This window comes from Panthera onca, chromosome A1, assembly GCF_046562875.1.
Source record: "Panthera onca isolate mPanOnc1 chromosome A1, mPanOnc1 haplotype 2, whole genome shotgun sequence".
In the NCBI taxonomy this organism is placed as follows: Eukaryota; Metazoa; Chordata; class Mammalia; order Carnivora; family Felidae; genus Panthera; species Panthera onca.
In genome coordinates this window covers 216091816-216108427 of record NC_138339.1, presented here as the reverse complement: position 1 = coordinate 216108427, position 16612 = coordinate 216091816, and the positions used below count along the sequence as shown (strand labels likewise).

General features: G+C 45.2%; 1 protein-coding gene across 11 annotated transcripts in view; it reads left to right on the top strand.

Annotated features, from left to right (window-relative positions):
- Positions 1-14585, top strand: part of RUBCNL (rubicon like autophagy enhancer) — a 38895-nt gene extending 24310 nt beyond the window's left edge. For 8 of the 11 annotated variants that reach the window (XM_078433575.2, XM_078433574.2, XM_078433570.2 and 5 more), the window contains 6 exons: positions 1133-1197; positions 7870-8108; positions 9108-9169; positions 11555-11708; positions 12345-12435; positions 12926-13777. In XM_078433575.2, coding sequence (XP_078289701.2) covers positions 1133-1197; positions 7870-8108; positions 9108-9169; positions 11555-11708; positions 12345-12435; positions 12926-13197 — 883 coding nt within the window. In that variant the 3' untranslated portion in view covers positions 13198-13777. Of the gene's footprint in view, positions 1-1132; positions 1198-7869; positions 8109-9107; positions 9170-11554; positions 11709-12344; positions 12457-12925 lie in introns of all 11 variants that reach the window. The other 3 variants (XM_060637163.3, XM_060637164.3, XM_078433585.2) reach the window with 3 other exon arrangements.
- Positions 14586-16612: the final 2027 nt, after the last annotated feature.

The following is a 16612-nucleotide window of genomic DNA, read 5'->3' as shown; positions in this document are numbered from 1 at the left end:
AAACCATATACAACAAATTTATTTATTTATTTATTTATTTATTTATTTATTTATAAAGTTTATTTATTTTATTTTAAGAGAGAGAGTGTGAGCAGGAGAGGGACAGAGAGTGGGGGGTGGGGAGAATCCCAAGCAGGCTCCACGCTGTCAGCCTGGAGCTCGATGCAGGGCTGGAACCCACAGACCCGTGGGATCATGACCTGAGCTGAAGCCAAGAGTCGGACGCTTAACCAACTGAGGCACCCAGGCACCCCGACAGGGGGACATTTTTTAACCAGTTACAGTCTTTCCATTCCTCTTGGCTTGTATTTAATGTGGCACCCAAACTACAGTGTAAAGAAGGGATGGTGAAGGTTATTGCCCGGGTCCCATGGAAGTGCCTTCTAGGCTCTGTGTTACGTTTTCTTTTAAGAGAATGCCAGGAAGGTCTCTGGGGCGGTTCGGGCAGAAGAGCTCCTTCTCCAGGACTTGCAAGGGGTCACTTTCCTTAGCAAGGGGTGACTCTTCTCTAGCATTTCCCTATGTCCTCTCTAAGGGACATGGGTAGGGTTCTGTACATTTTTACCTCGACCTTTTTTGCTGACCCCAAACTGTAATAAAATTTTATAACTTTCTTCATATTTCCAAATCACATGTGAAGTTGTGAAATCAATAGTTCAATAGAAAACCCTCCAGTAGACTGTCTCTCACCAGAAACGTCTGATACTTCTGTCTTCTGTTGCCTCTTACTTATCTGAATTTCTTTGGATCCATTTGTCAACTTCCCAAGTGCATTACTTCTTGGTGTTTCGTCTCCCTGAACTTTCTCCAATGCATTATGTGTCTTAAATTCTGTCTGATAAGGAACCTGTGCCCTCACAGCGAGAAGTCTCTAAAGATCCCATTGCGGAAGAGTTATTCATGAGACTTACTTCTGCTTTGGTGGTAGCTGGGGCTTTCAGAAGACCCACCAATCTCAACTCTAGAATAAAAAACTCTATCAAATAATCCTATTTTTTCTCCAGATGAAAAGTGACAAAATTAAGGCTCCAAGCCAAGACAAGTACCGTGATGTCAATTTCTTTTCTAATCAGTTGAGAAATGCTCTGTTGACCATTTCTGAAATGTAACCGTCATCATTTTCTGTACTCAGGAGGGATCTCGTGGTAGCAGCCCAGAATTTTTTATGTGCTGGCTGTGGAACTCCAATAGAACCTAGTAAGTATGGACAATGCATCACCTGCTTAGTGTTCGGTCACAGGGCAAAGGGGAGCAAAGTTGGAGAGCGCATTGTTTTTATGAGAGATGCCTTTGATGAGGAGTTGTTCTAGGAACTTCACAATTCTTATCTAACTCAAGAGAGTTGCCCTCTCTTCCGCGAAGAAGCCATCGTAACTTACAAGGCTGTAAGTGGGCCTTATAAGACCATTGGTGGGCCTGTTACCTCTCGGCCTCATCCCCTAGGGCACTCAGCTCCAGCCACATGGCCTCCCGGCTTTTCCTTAAAGGAGGCAGGCTCACTGCTGACTTAGGGATTTTCATCTGTGGTTTTCTCCCCTTAGAATGACATCCGCATGGCTGGCTCCCTTACTTCCCTCACATCTTCATTCAGAAATTAATGAGGTTTTCTCTGGCTGCCCTTTTGAAACTGTCTGCCTTGCCACACTCCTGGCCACCAACATCCATGTGTACTCTACATTACCCTTCCTTTCGATTTTTATTCCAGTACTTATCTTGCTAAAATATTCTTTTAGATTTTACTGGTTTTTCTTACCATTGTCTGTGTCCCTGTCTAGATTCTAAGTTCCCTGAGGACAGACGTGTTGTCTGTTTCATTCACTGCTCCTACAAGAGCACCTGGTGCGTGGTTGTTCCTTAAAAGAAACTTAAAAGATTTTACTGGTTTTTCTTACCATTGTCTGTGTCCCTGTCTAGATTCTAAGTTCCCTGAGGACAGACATGTTGTCTGTTTCATTCACATGCTCCTACAAGAGCACCTGGTGCGTGGTTGTTCCTTAAAAGAAACTTGTTGAATGATTGAATGGCCTATCAAGGAGCTAGCCAAACTCCTCTGAGAGGGTTTGAGGAGGTGGCCTGAGGGGATCATTCCTGGGTGAGCCGAAGCCTAGAAGATCAGGCTTCTTCCAGGCAGAAATGCAAATTGCCCACTCCAGACTAGGAATCTCTTGTTCTGCTTCTGAGGGTAGCCATAGGCCTGACCTGTGGAAGGCAGGGAAGAGAAGCTTTGCTGGAAAGGGTCCCTTGGCCTTTGATGGAAAGTGTTGGAAAGAAAAAGACTTTGGGGACCTCCCCCTCAAGAAATAAAAATAGAAAACAGAAATCTGTCTGGGATTCTGGGCCCGCCATTCTTCACAGTTATAACTAGTTTTCTTTAAGTGACTCAGCCTCCCGGCTAGTTTAGTAGGGACCACGTCTATTTGGTTAACCACTATATCCTGGTGCCTCAGTATCTGCATGATTGAGAGCATGAGTCAGAAACTATGAACATGTGACTGTGATTCCACCAACTTTTTAAGTATTTCCCCAAGCTTGTTCAACTGTGGAGATGTATGCCTGCCCTGGTGACATGATTGTGGTCCTTCACCCATGGAGCCTGCTTACAGGAAGGCGTAGACATCAGCAACGTTTGTAACAAAATAGAAAGTCAAGAGTGTTGTGGGATTTACAGCACAAGAACTGAATCTGGGCTCGTGGGGCTGGGAGTGAGAAGTTCTGCAGGGAAGTGATGGGCCCCAGAAGCGTGTGTGTGTGTGTGTGTGTGTGTGTGTGTGTGTGTGTGTGTTGGGAAGGGTTAGGGGTCACCATGAGCAAAGGGCCTGCAGCAATGGCAGAGAAGTCCTGTGTGACTGGAGAGTAATGAGGACAGGAGAACACATGCTGAAGAGGTACCCAGGGCACAGAGAGTAGATACATTATCAGCCAATGTAGGCAATTTTGGACTTTTCCTATGAGCTTCCTATATAGTTCTTAGGATATATTTTGACTCTTTATTTTAAGATAGATTTAGACTTACAGAAGAGTTGCAAAAATGGTACGGGGGCATTCCGTATTTCCTTCACCCAGCTTTTCCTAATGTTAACATCTTACAAAAATGAGAATATGATCATTAAAACTAAGAACTTAGCATTGGTACACGTCTATGAACTCAACCACAGACTTCATTCAGATTTCACCAATGACCTAGAATTGCACATGGCATTTAGTTGTCAGGTCTCCTCCGTCTCCTCCAATCTCACACACACTGAACCATTTGAAAAGTGAACGACCAACATGACGTTTTACCCTTTAATGCTTCAGCATGTTTTAAAAGTAAGGATGATGAACAGTTAGCATACCAAGGAAAGTTAATAACAACTCTCTAATATTCTCTCATACCAATCCATATTCACCTGCTGTTCTCAAGATGTCATTATAGCTAATTTTTCCATCCAGACTCTAACCATGTTTAATACGTTGTGTTTAACTATCATTTCTCTTTAGCCACCTTTATTCTAGAACTGTACTATCCAACATGGTAGTCACTAGCTCATGTGGCTATTTAAAATTTAATTTAAATTAATTAAATGGGTTTTTTTTGAAGTTTATTTTGAGAGAGACAGAGAGAGAGAGAGAGAGAGAGAGAGAGAGAGAGAGAGAGAATCCCAAGCAGGCTCCACACTGTCAGCATGGAGCCCATTGTGGAGCTCGAACTCACAAACCACAAGATCAAGAACTGAGCTGAAATCAAGAGTCGGTCGCTCAACTGATTAATTAAAGTTAAAAATCCAGGGACACCTGGGTGGCTCAGTTGGTTAAGCATCTGATTTTGGCTCAGGCCATGATATGTTGCTGTTCATGGGTTCAAGTCCCACGTCAGGCTCAATGCTGACAGCTCAGAGCCTGGAGCCTGCTTCAGATTCTGTGTCTCCCTCCCTCTCTCTCTCTCTGCCCCTCCCCAGGCTCGTGCTCTGTCTCTTTTTCTCTCTCAAAAATAAACATCGAAAAGAAAAGAAAAATCAATAAGTAAATATATTTTAAAAATTTATAAATGAGTGAATAAATAAAGTTAAAAATCCAGTTCCTCAAGCATGCTAGCTACATTGCAAGTGCTCAGTAGCCTCATGGGGCTACTAACTGGTCTGTTGGAGGGCACGGGCTTAGAACATTTCCATCCTCACAGAAAGTTCTGTGGGACAACACTATTCTGGAATTTTTCCTTCCTATTTATTTTTCTGTGACCTTGCCTTTTCCTCAGCTGAGAGCAGTTCTGGTTTAGAGCAGGATTTCTCAACCTCAGGACCACTGACTTTGTCATCCAGGGCCGTCCTGTGCATTGTAGGGCATCCAGTAGCATCACTAGAGGTCGCCAGTGGCTCCGTGAAACTGTCCCCAGATATCTCCGAATGTTCTTAGGGAGAAAAAAATTACTCCTGGCCCGGAACCACTGGTTTAGGATACATTGTTTTGCTCTGTTTGAATGAACGGACTGAAGAAACCAAGAGAGGTAGACGTAATTGATTCTGTATGGACAGAGTAGTGCTTAGTATATATTCAATGAAATTCGATGAGTGAGCGACTAGGTATTGAAATGTTGGGAAAGTAGATGTTAGGGGAAGATGAATTACATCAGGAACATGTACTGTCTCCTTCTGCCCCCCTCCTCTTCCCATTTTGCTAAGTTTGATCAGAAATGGTGAGTGGAAGGGTCAGAGTATACCTCATTTTGCCCATTTTATATAAAATGTATCAAGGCCCCATCACAAGCAAAGTAATACTCATTATCTGCCAAATCAGAAATCTTAATCCAGGGCGGGAAGTAGACACAATGCAAAAGACTTCTCCAGATTTCAAATTTGAGAAGTCAGACATAAACATGAGCTCTTAAGGTCTTAATGATAATTCATCAACCCCAGAGAGACGTCTGTACATACGTATTTATAGTTGAACCTGAGTATTTGTGATTCCATATTTGCAAAATCATCTACTCGATAAAATTTATTTGTGACCACAAAATCATGACTCATGGTGTTTTCATAGTCAAGCACAGATATGCACAAAACACCAAAACTTTGAGTCGCCCGAAATTTGAGTTGCCCCGAAGCACACGTTTGCAGCCGAAGCTGAAGAAGGCAATGCTCTGCCTTCTTTTTTATCTCTCGTACTGTAAACAAGGTCTTCTTGTGGTTTATTTAGCACCCCCCCCGTTTCTTTTTTCACACTTTTGCCTTTTTTTGTCGGTGATTTAGCTGTTTTAAACACCCCCCACATGTAGTGCTAAAGTGCTGTGTAGTGTTACTAAGCCCAAGAAGGTTGTGATTTGCTTTATGGAAAATGTACGTGCATCAGATAAGCTTCATTCGGGCATGAGTTACAGTGCTGTTGGCCCTGAATTCAATGATATAAATAAAAAAAATATATATGTGTATTTTTTAAGCTTATTTATTTAAGAGAGACAGCACACGTGCACATGAGTGGAAAAAGGCAAAGAGAGAGGGGGAAAGAATCCCAAGCAGGCTCCACGCTGTCAGCACAGAGCCTGATGTGGGGGCTAGATTTCATGAACCGTGAGATCATGACTTTAGCTGAAATCAGGAGTCAGACGCTTAGTCGACTGAGCCACCCAGGTGCCCTAACAAAATACATTAAATAAGGTATCATTAATCAGAAAACACACAAAAAACAAGATTATATATTGATGGGTTGGCAAAAATATTGTTACTAGAGGCTCACAGGAATCTAGCCCTGTATTTTACTCCGGGACACCCTTTAGTACTCACTAATTCAGTATTCAAGGCAACTTTGTAGAACATAAACTATTGTAAATAATAAGAATCATTAAGAATCACACTGGGTGTGACCTGGGTCGGAGGAATAATTTGGGCAGGAGCAAAGGCATTATTAGCTCTTCGCCCTTGCCCTCATCCGATGCAGCAGAGGAAGAGTGGGATATAATGGCCAAAAGCTAGAGCGTCAGGCCAGATGTGAGGGGGAATCCCACTCGCCTGCTTACTGTTTGTGTGTCTCTGGCATGTGGTTTAACTTCACCGGCTGTGCTCTCATCAGCGAAATAGGGAAAGTAATAGTCCCTGCCTCTTAAAGTTTTGAGCAGAGAACGACACAGTGTATGTAAGACATTTAACCAGCGTAAGACACGGAGTAAGCGTTCGATAAACATTTGCTCCTGCAGGCACTCGGGCCTTATTTATTTTTCGTTCTTTCTTTATTTTTTGGAAATACGTGTGCAGAAGCAAATAGGAATAACCATGTACCTAACTCATGGAAAGCACATGGTGTATAAAGTATCCTTCGGGCAACATTTCATGAAGACATAAGTGGCCTTGTTTGTTTTTGAAGCTGGTATTTAAGGAAGCTGGATGTAGAATCTGCAGTGTGCCAGGTTCTGTGGTGGCTGCTTTCCCATCCACAGTTTCACTTAATCTTCACAAGATGTATCATCTAATATGTCTATGATGCCTTATGGTATTTAAATGACAAAGAAACCCATGAGTTAAATGGCGCATGTAAGTATCAGCCTTGCTCATCTTAGACTCGATATCAAGGGAAGGACACGCAGGAGACTTAATTGAATTGTTGCCTTCTTTAACTGAGTGGTAGGCACCCAAGTATGTATTGCATTTGTCTCTGTGCTTTTTGCTTGTCAGTGTATTTTGCTAGCTATATTTCTGAAAGCCATGTGTGTTCATTTTACCAAATTCGAAAAATGTGAAGAACAAAAACCCTTCTCCCCCACCGCCCCAGAAGTAGTCACTATCGCCTTTTTGGTGGGGATCCTCTTGGACTGTGCCTGTGTATTTTTCAAAACAAAATCAAGATCACATTATACATATTTGTAACTGGGCGCTCACTGCCCATGGGCTAAAATGTATCTCGTAGGCTCTCTGGCATTTCACTATGGAGTGCATCATACTTCCTTAACTAGTTGCTTCTTAATGTGTATTTAGATTGCTACCCCCTCCACTATAAATGTGCTATAATGAACACTTTTCTATGTCTCCACGCGTGCATGTTAGCACTTCTGTCTGGTGTCACAGAAGTAGGATTCCTGCCGCATGTTGAAGAATTAAAGTGTATCATGGAACTTTCTTCCTGAACAGTAGCCTCCTGTCAGCCCTGTGAGTGCCCACCCCGGTACCTCACCTGCTCTGGATGCTCTAAATTTGTGACAGTCTGATGCAAAACCAAGGAGTTCGCTCTGCTAACACACGTCTTTGTTACTGAGGTCGTTTCTCAACGTCATTACTGGCTATTTGCATTCCGTGTTTCCCTGTATCGCCTATTCCCATCCTTTGTGCATTTTTGTGTTTTTTTTTTTTTCTCACTGATTTATCCAGGAAGTTTTTTTGGGTGTCACTCCCTAACTGTGTACATATTGTGCTTTACAATTTACAAAGCACTTTTCATTATGTGAGATATCCTGGCATCTGGTTCTGAGTTGGCTTCTTATGGCCTCAGGACAGTTAGCTTGAAGCGATTCCGGCCAGCCCTCAGGCCGCCTGCCAGAGGGAGACAGAGTCTGGACTCCCACCAGATTTCCGCACTCCGAATCTCATGTTCTTTTGGCTCCACTGCAGTTTACAATGCCCATCTTCCAAATTCAGGAGTGTTTGGGGAGGTTTCTGTTTTTCTGACAACTGTTTCCACAAAGCAAAGCTCATGAGCGGCCGTAATGCGTGGCCTCCAGTCCCCACGGCCTTCAGTCCCCACCGGATCTTTCCCAGGCGCTGTGAGGTGGAGTATGGTGCTCGCGGCACAAACCCAGCAGTCTTGAACGTGGGGTGGGAAGGGGAAGTAGGGGTGGAGGAGGGTACGTTGCCAGCCCAGGCGAGCTGCGCTCACGTCCCGTGTGCTCACCCTCCGTGTGCCCTGCAGAGTTTGTGAAGCGGCTGCGGTACTGCGAATACCTGGGGAAGTACTTCTGTGACTGCTGTCACTCCTACGCGGAGACCTACATCCCTGCCCGGATCCTCACCTTGTGGGACTTCAGGAAGTACTACGTCAGCAATTTCTCCAAACGGCTGCTGGACGGCCTGTGGCACCAGCCGGTTTTCAATTTGCTGAGCGTTGGCCACAGCCTGTATGCCAAGGCCAAGGAGCTAGACAGAGTGAGGGTGAGCGGCTGCCTCTACTGGGGGGAGGCCGGGCCAGAGGCTCGGAGGGCCCTGCGATGGCAGATGCCACCGTCTCAAGGGACCCAGACAGACCCTCCAAGGGGCGGGTTTACCACCAGCGGATGGAGCGTCAGCTTCAGGGCCTTTTCCAAGACCCCGTACCACATTTTATATTTATGCATAGTTCTGCACGTACACGTAGCTTTTGAAATTTGTTTTTTATTATTTTCAAAATAAAATTGTTTATATTTCAGGTATACAGCATGATAATTTGATATACAAATACAAGTGAAATAATCACCGCTCAAGCTAATTAACCTATCCATCTCCTTGCAGCCACCTTTTGTGTGTGTGTGTGTGTGTGTGTGTGTGTGTGTATGGTGGGAGCACCTGAAATTTACTCTCTCAGGAAGTTTCCAGTATTCAATACACTTATGATTAACTATAGTCATCATACCATCTATTAGATCTCTAGACTTACTCATCCGACAGAACCCCAACTTCGTTCCCTTTGACCGATGTTTTCCCATTTGCCCCACCTCCCCACCCCCCACCCCGCCCCGGTAGCTTCTGTTCAACAACTCTCTGCTTCTGTGTATTTGACCTTTTAAGATTCCACATAGAAGTGAGGCCCATGCAGCTTTTTCCTTTCTGTGTCTGCCTTATTTCACTTAACATAATGCCCCCCAGGTTCACCCATGTTGTCACAAATGGCAGGATCTCCATCTTTTGTGCATAGTTTTGTGTTCTCCTCAAAGAGGGCCCCCACCCCAACGGTTATGTAAGCTTCAGGCCCCACAATAGTTGGGTCCATCCTGGACCCTCTGCGGATCTCTGGACTCAGTCACGAACCCCTGCTATATCGACTGTTTACTTCAAAGACTTGTTTTATAGAGTTGTAGCCTTTCAAAGTGAGAAATAACATTTAGACTTAACTTCTACATTTTCTGTGTCATTTATCACATTAACTTTTCCCCCCCGTTTGGTGTCTTCCTTTAGGAAACCCGGGAGCAACTTTTTCATATCAAGAAGCTGTTGAGGACCTGCCGGTTTGCTGAAAGGTACTAGTGTTTGGCTGGGACAGGCCAGGCCTGGGTCCAGGAGGGCTGGGCGCCCCCACATACCTGCCAGTCCCCTGTGTGCCACCTGGTCCCAGCTCCCCCAGTCCACAGGGCCCCTTAGCACAGCACCTACTTCGGTCTCCCCTTGGTGATGCAGACCGTATTGTTAAAGTCACTAAACCTTCTGGCTCACTAGCAGTGAATGTAACGTGTTAGAAGAATTGGCCAGTACAGGGATGAAATCACTCTAGTTTTCAGTTGTGATAAAATACACGTAACCAAATACACCGTCTTAACCATTTTAAGGGCACAATTCCGTGCCCTTAAGTACATGCACATTCTTCGGCAACCGTCACCACCATCCAAGCACAGAACTTTTTGTATCTTGCGAAACTGAAATTCTACATCCATTGAGCAGTAACTCTCTCTTCCCCCCTCCCACCCCGCCCCTGTAGCGCCTGGCAACCACCATCCTACTTACTGTCTCTATGAAGTTGATGACCGCGGGTACCTCATAATAGGACAGTCACACAGCATCTTTCCTTTTGTGACTGGCTTATCGCACCCAGCAGAATGCCCTTGAGGTTGCACCTGTGTTGTAGCACGTGTCAGGACTCCCTTCCTTTTTTAGGGCTGAAAAAGATTCCATTGTATGTATCTGCCACATTTTGTTTACACATTCATCACCAGAAACGTTGCTTCCATCCACCTTCTAGCTGATGTGAATAGTGTTGCTATGAGCATGGGTGTTATCAACGGCCTTTTAAAAACCCCCGATAGAGGAGCATGTCGAACTGTCATTGGTTGTATAGTATTCTATACTAGGACGTGGTATTGATTTAAGTATTATTCTTTTATTCATAGATTTTTTTTATCTAATAGATTTTAATATCTTAATGTTAAAATAGATTTTTAATATCCTTATAGATATTAAACCCAGTAGATTTTAATACCTAATAGATATTTAGATAGGTTTTTAATGTCTTGTGTTATTAACAAACTAGGTTTTAGCTGAATCTCTGTGCACGTCCATAAATACGCCCTTAGGATTAATTTCTAGAGCTGGAATTTCTGGAAGCCATGGCCATAGAGGTATGGGCATGAATTCATTGACAGAGATAGAATTTTTTAAGTGGAAAAAGAGGTTGTTACTCAAGGGGTTAAGATTATTTGTTATAGTAGGTGGGATCATAGTCTCTAAAATATTGTTTTGTTTTAAAGCTTCGTTCAGTTTCTGATCTTTAGTTAATGATAACGTATTGCTTTTGAATTAAATTTCTTGGGGAGGAGCATGTCTCCGGTAGTCATTGGGCCTAACCTGTACCTACCTCATGGCCTTGGTGTGACAGGTTAATTACTTCTCAGGCTCTCAGTTTTCTTGTCTGTAACATATTGTTATATGTAACAATACCCACAATTATTACTGTCTACAAAAATTTCTTGAAATTTTCTTTTCTCTGCTTCAGATAAGGTCTCATGCTAAGACCAGGGAAAAAGCACAAACAGATCTTGTGTGTTAAACACATACGCAGGGTGCCCTGAGGATGCAGAAAAGGTGTCTGAAGGGGTGGGGTGGGGAAGAGGACCACGAGGCTTCCCAAGCCTGAGCTTGAAGAGCGAGTTGGACTGAAGAAGAAGGGTCAGGGATCCCCCGGGAAGAGGAAGCCTCGGGGGGGCCAGCACCCCTGGCTGCATGGAGAATTCAACACAGCCTGGCGTTACTGGAATGTCAAATCCAGGGTAGGCAGCGGCTGGCTTGGGAATGCAGTGCATGGTGATGCCACTGACTGATTTAGGAAATTCAGAAGGAGATGAGTAGGAGTCGGAGAAAGTTATGTTCAGTTTTGAATGTCCTTGGGACACACAGGAGGCTGTGATCGGCTCACAGTTGGACGCTCGAGCCTTAGGCTGTGTGCTGGACTCGTGGATGAGGGGAGTCCCACACCTGCCTGTGAGCGGTGAGTCTCCTGCTGGCTGGGACAAGGGTCCACCTGCTGATGGTTGAAATTGAGCTGAAATGAACAAGGTAGCGCTTGTTATCTCAGTTATAGGTTTTTACGTCTCGAAAAACAGATTTGCAGTTGTCTTTCGCTCAGCGAAACCCTGCCCGTGGGCAGGCTGCGGGAGGCGTGTTTTTCTGCTGGTTCAGCCTTCTGAAATCCGCTTTGGTAGAATTTTAAGTTCCTGGCTTCCAAACAGACTTGCAAAACGTAAGGTGGTGAGTAAGGCTAACTTGCTCTTGGGCTTTTTTTTTTTTTTTTTTAATTGAGCTCAAAAAAATGAAGTGTGAGTGCCAGAAACAACAACTGCCTGCCCCCCACCCTCTTGTGTCCCCACCGCTGTGTGGGTGGGTGCCTGAATTACTCTTTGTTTCCTCTCTGGCAGCACGTTAAAGGAGTTTGAGCAGGTGCCGAGGCACTTGACTAATGAGCTCCACCTGTTCTCCCTGGACGATCTGGTCAGGGTCAAGAAAAAGCTGCTGTTGCCCTTGCTCAAGGACATTCTAAAAGCTTCCCTCGCACATGTGGCCGGCTGTGAGGTAAGGGTTCACCTGGAACTGGTGTGTCCCCAAGCTGTCCCTTCCACATCAGGACCTGTGGCGGGTGTTCTACACGTCACCCCCTTTTAACCCCACAAATCCTGCGGAAAGTGCTGGGAGCGCCCTTCCCAGATGAGAGATGAGGTTCAGAGCGATTCGGTGACAGCCCTGGCAGGTGGCAGGGCCGGGATGCAGGCCTGAGCCAAGTGCCTTCCTAGGGAACCAAGCCCTGCTTGGGGCCTTCCTTGACTCCCGTCTGCCCTGACGTGCCAAGTACAGCCATGTGGACTCGGGATCCAGTGCAACAAGAGCTCTGTGTCCACATGAATTCAAGAATTGTAGTGCAGCCCTCAGAAACAAAATCAGATCATTTAAAAGGACATATGTAAAATCATGACCTTTCCCGGTGCCTCAAACTACCTCGATGTGAAATTTCTCGGTGCAACACACACATGTGCATGTTCCGTTCGAATCCATTTACTATAGCGTGAGATAGCATCCTGTTCCTTCTAGAGGCTGCAATTACAGACACTTAAAACTGACGTGTGTAAAGTTCTGCAAAGTAGGAACCTGGCTTCTCCATCAAAAGAAACATTGCCAATGAGGATAGTAACTCTCCGGCTCCTTCTCTTACAGCTGTGTCAAGGAAAGGGCTTCATTTGTGAATTTTGTCAGAGTGCCGCGGTCATCTTCCCATTTCAGACCGAAACGTGTAGAAGATGTTCAGGTATCTTCATAGCTTCATAACGTAAGCTTACTAACAGCTTAATAACCGAAACAGAAAATTAACTTAAGGGCAACTAACTTAATAACTTAAGCCCAGTGTTGTTTGAAGTATATGATGCTGGTGTGTGCTTGTATGTTGGATGGGAGCTAATGGAATTTGGGGTGCATGGGGAGGAGTGTGTGGGTGGGGCAGGGATGAAGGGTGAGGCCTTCCTGTACAGCGTTTGGAGAGAAGAGTGGTTCCCCTCTGGCCCGTGCCCCACTTCTTTTACAGCAGGGCAAGCACTCCACAGCCACTGCCCCAGTTATGGGATTGGATCACAATCATGCCTAAGGCTGAGGTGCTGTCTCTGGCTTCTTTTGCGCTGCACTGGCAGATTGTGGAGTTGTTGTGGAGACCGTGTAGCCCAAAAGACCTAATGCATTTGCTATCTGGCTCTTCGCAGAAGAGATTTTTAGACCTTGTTTTACTGTATGTGTTAACCCTCCAGGAAGTCCCGTGATCTCTAAACCGTTTCATGGGAGCAATCTGGCAATGCATTCTGCCTTTACCCTTGGTAAGAGCTGCTCCTCCTCTTTGACCCCCTCCAGCGCTGTCTCCGCTAACCTGTTAGGCAGAATCATTAGGCTGTATCGCAGGAGAGGCTCCCCAGCAGACAAACTCCAAGCCACAGGTTTGCAAGCAGAAAGCTCACTGGGGCATGTCAGGCTCAGCACCCGTGGGAGTGTGAAGTCAACAGGGCTTGGCAGAGGGACGAGTTGAGCTGGATATGGTGGCCTTGAAGGCTTAGCACATCTCAGGGCACTCTGGAGCAGGGTGGCCTTCACTGTCGTCACATAGTCGGTCAGGGACCAGCCAAGCCTTTAAACCCAGGGTTGACCAGTCACCCACCAGATGCGAGCCAGTGTCCGCATGCAGAGATGACCTTGAGGGAGGCAGCTCTCTCCAGTTAGGGCCATTTCCAGTGAGGGCCACCTCCTCAGCTGTCAGCAGCTGAGGGAACAGTCTTTGGGCAGATCTGGGGGCACTATAGTATCAGGCTCTCTCAGCCTCAGGTCCGTGACTTAGTGGGGACTTCATAATCGCTTAGTTTCAACCTGCCTCATTTCTTGTCGGATGACTCTGGTTTCTGGGTTCAGACCACCTCTCTCCCTGGGATGGGGATGACCATCTGTACATACGTGAGCAAGCAAGACAGCCCCTTTGCTGATAGCTGTCCCCTCTGCTCATAGGGTGTAGAGCCTGCTTTCACAAGCGGTGTTTCCAGTCGTCTGGGTGCCCCCGGTGTGCGAGGATCACAGCTAGGAGAAGACTTTCGGAAAGTTTACCCTCTGCGGCATCATGATGCACCGAGCATTGTGAAAAAGACTCTTCAGTATGCCTCGTAACACCAATTTGTGTCTATTATTGATAACATTGTTTTAGATTTTGAGTATTGTATATTAAGAATGGCCGATATCACATATATTTAATGTTTTCAAAAGAATTCAGATTGTTATTAAGCATTAACTTGTTACTGGTGGTTTTGTTTACACATGTTCAATGTTTTTGCTGCTACTGTTTTTTTTAAAGAGTTTTTCGGATACTTCCTAAATTGTATTTGAGTGGTTGTGTATACCTAATATCGGATCCTATTTTTTTTTATGAATTATCACTGACAAGACAGATGACTCCGTTCCTCTTCCTGTAAAGTTTGTCTTGTGAAATGGATCGGTACTTCCAATGAACAAAAGTGCGACCCACAATCTATCTGCTCGGAAGTTTTTTCCGCCTTAAATGCCATTTTGTAATTGTATCAGTGTTACAGACTCGGCTCGTTCCAGGGTTCGTATGGAGAGTGTACGTTGTTTCTGCAGTTACATCTATTTCGAGATGAGCTTGAGTTGCTTAGCCGTGCCCGGAGGCCCTGCTTGACGCAGTCACCTCTACGTGGCGCTCTCAGAAGTGCACATCTTTGTTATCTCTCTTCCCCACACCAAGTCAAGGGAGGCATGGATGAGTAGAACTTCACACCTGCCCTTTAGGATGTAGTCTCATACATACAACACTGAACGTAAAGTGTTTGCAGAAAATACTGTAATAACATTAAAATACTAGTAATTACTAGTAAAATACTAGTAATAACATTAAAATCACAGACATCACCTTAAGAGGTTAAAGGAATCACTATGCTTTCTTGAGACATGGGAGTCTGTTTTTTTGTTTTACCTGCTACATTCTTTCTCCTACTTGAGAAGGGCCCTGGGCCTGGATTCCTTCCTGGAACATCTTCAGCCTGGAGCACAAGTGTCATATCCCCTGGGGTTCATGTGCCCTAACTAAACGTATTCAGATGAACTTCTCAAACAGTACAGGCAGGCTGTAGAGTGGTACTGGTCCTCCCCTAATCCCATCCAGTGCATGCGTGTGTGCGTGTGTGTGTGTGTGTGTGTGTGTGTGTGTGTGTGTGGTATTCAGTGGAATAATATCGAGCTCATGAAAGAAATGAGTGTCTCCCACCAATCTGGTATCTTCTCCTTCTGTCACTTGTTTTCCCATCCCAGATGCATCCAGAGCTATGCGCTCACTCATTATTTAAGCTAGGTCTCTTTTAAATATAAATTTAGGTCCATGGGATGAGATAAACAAAGTCAAATTTAAAGCAGTGTTTTATTCTTGCCCATAGTTTATATTCCCTCTTGGGAGTCAAGGATCGGCATGGTATGTTAATATCACCTGTCTGTGAGATTCATGTCAGTGTCTTCATTTCACAAGTAAGAAAACAGGCTGAGAGAAGAGGAACAACCCACAGGTAGTGCACGGGACAGCTGGGGTTGGCTCTCGAGTCTGCCTGCCTCCAAACCCCGTGATCCTAGCCCCTACCTATGTGGTATCTTTTGGAGACAATACAAGCGAAAGAAACCAATTTCTAACTGGTAAGTGCGATCCAAGCCTCAGTTCGTGGCATGGGGCTGAGTGCCTTCTCAGTCTCTTGCATTGATTTGAGGAAGTTTCTGTGGCTTATGCATTGCTTGAAGGGCTCTGTGTTCGGGCTGCTGTGTTTGTAAGGCACTGGTATGTGTATGTGTGGGAGACACATCTTTGATGTTGAGGAAGAGGGCATGGCAGCTGCCAGGAAGTGATGCTTTTGACTTTTTATTTTGAGGCATATCGAGGCAATATAAATAACCATTCTATGGGCTTGGCTGAGACGTGGTTCCTCCCCACGTGGTATTAGACGGGTTTTCCCCGCAAGGTGCCTGTTAGAACAAAGAAGCCACCTCCACGCACGGGCAGCAGTCTGCAGGGAAGTGATTCACTGTGAAATATGTTGCTTTTTAATGGGATTTACTCATTGTCCTAGTTTTTCCACGTAACTCTTCCCTGGCCGCCAGAAGGAAGATGAGGACTTGGTCTTTCTCATCAGGCTATCATCCACCGTGAGGCCTCGAGTGGCAGTGCTGGGATCCCAGTGATTACTTTGGCCTTTACACCATTGCTTGAAGAATTCCAGTAACGTGTTGCTTACAGTTGTGGCTCTCAGCTGCAGGCAGGGAGTTATACCAGGGGACGTGGAGTGAGGAGGGATGAGTCATCTCAAAGATGTCCTAGTGGGTTGGCTTGGGTGAGAATTATTGGGTCGATTCCCAGGTCTACCGCTTTGTATTTGTGTGGCTCTGGGAGAGATACTTTGACGATCTGTGCCTCTGTTTGTAAAATGGGGGATAATAAATCTATACAGTTGATAGGAGGATTAGAAATGAAAATGAAGCACCCAGCAGAGGGCCTGGTACAAGCAATTATTAAGTGGTAATAATTAGATCAAGACAGATTAAATACTGAGTTATACCACCTATTTTCTGTGTACCTTTGTGGAAGTTACTCTGTGTCTCAGTTTAGTCTGAGGATTAGAGCAATACCACCCCATTCCCCCCCCCCCCCCACAAAAAGCCACGTTGAAGTTCTCAGTCCAGGTACCTATGATGTGACCTTCTTTGGAAATGGGTGTTTGATGATATAGTTAAGATGAGGTCCTCCTGGGTTAGGGGACCCTAATCTAATGATGGGTGTTCTTACGAGAAAAGGGAAGTTTGGACAGAGATAGACACACGGAAATCACAGGGAGAACGTCACATGAAGGAGACATGGGGCCACGTGTCTGTAAGTCAAGGAACCCTGAGCACTGCCAGCAGCCGGC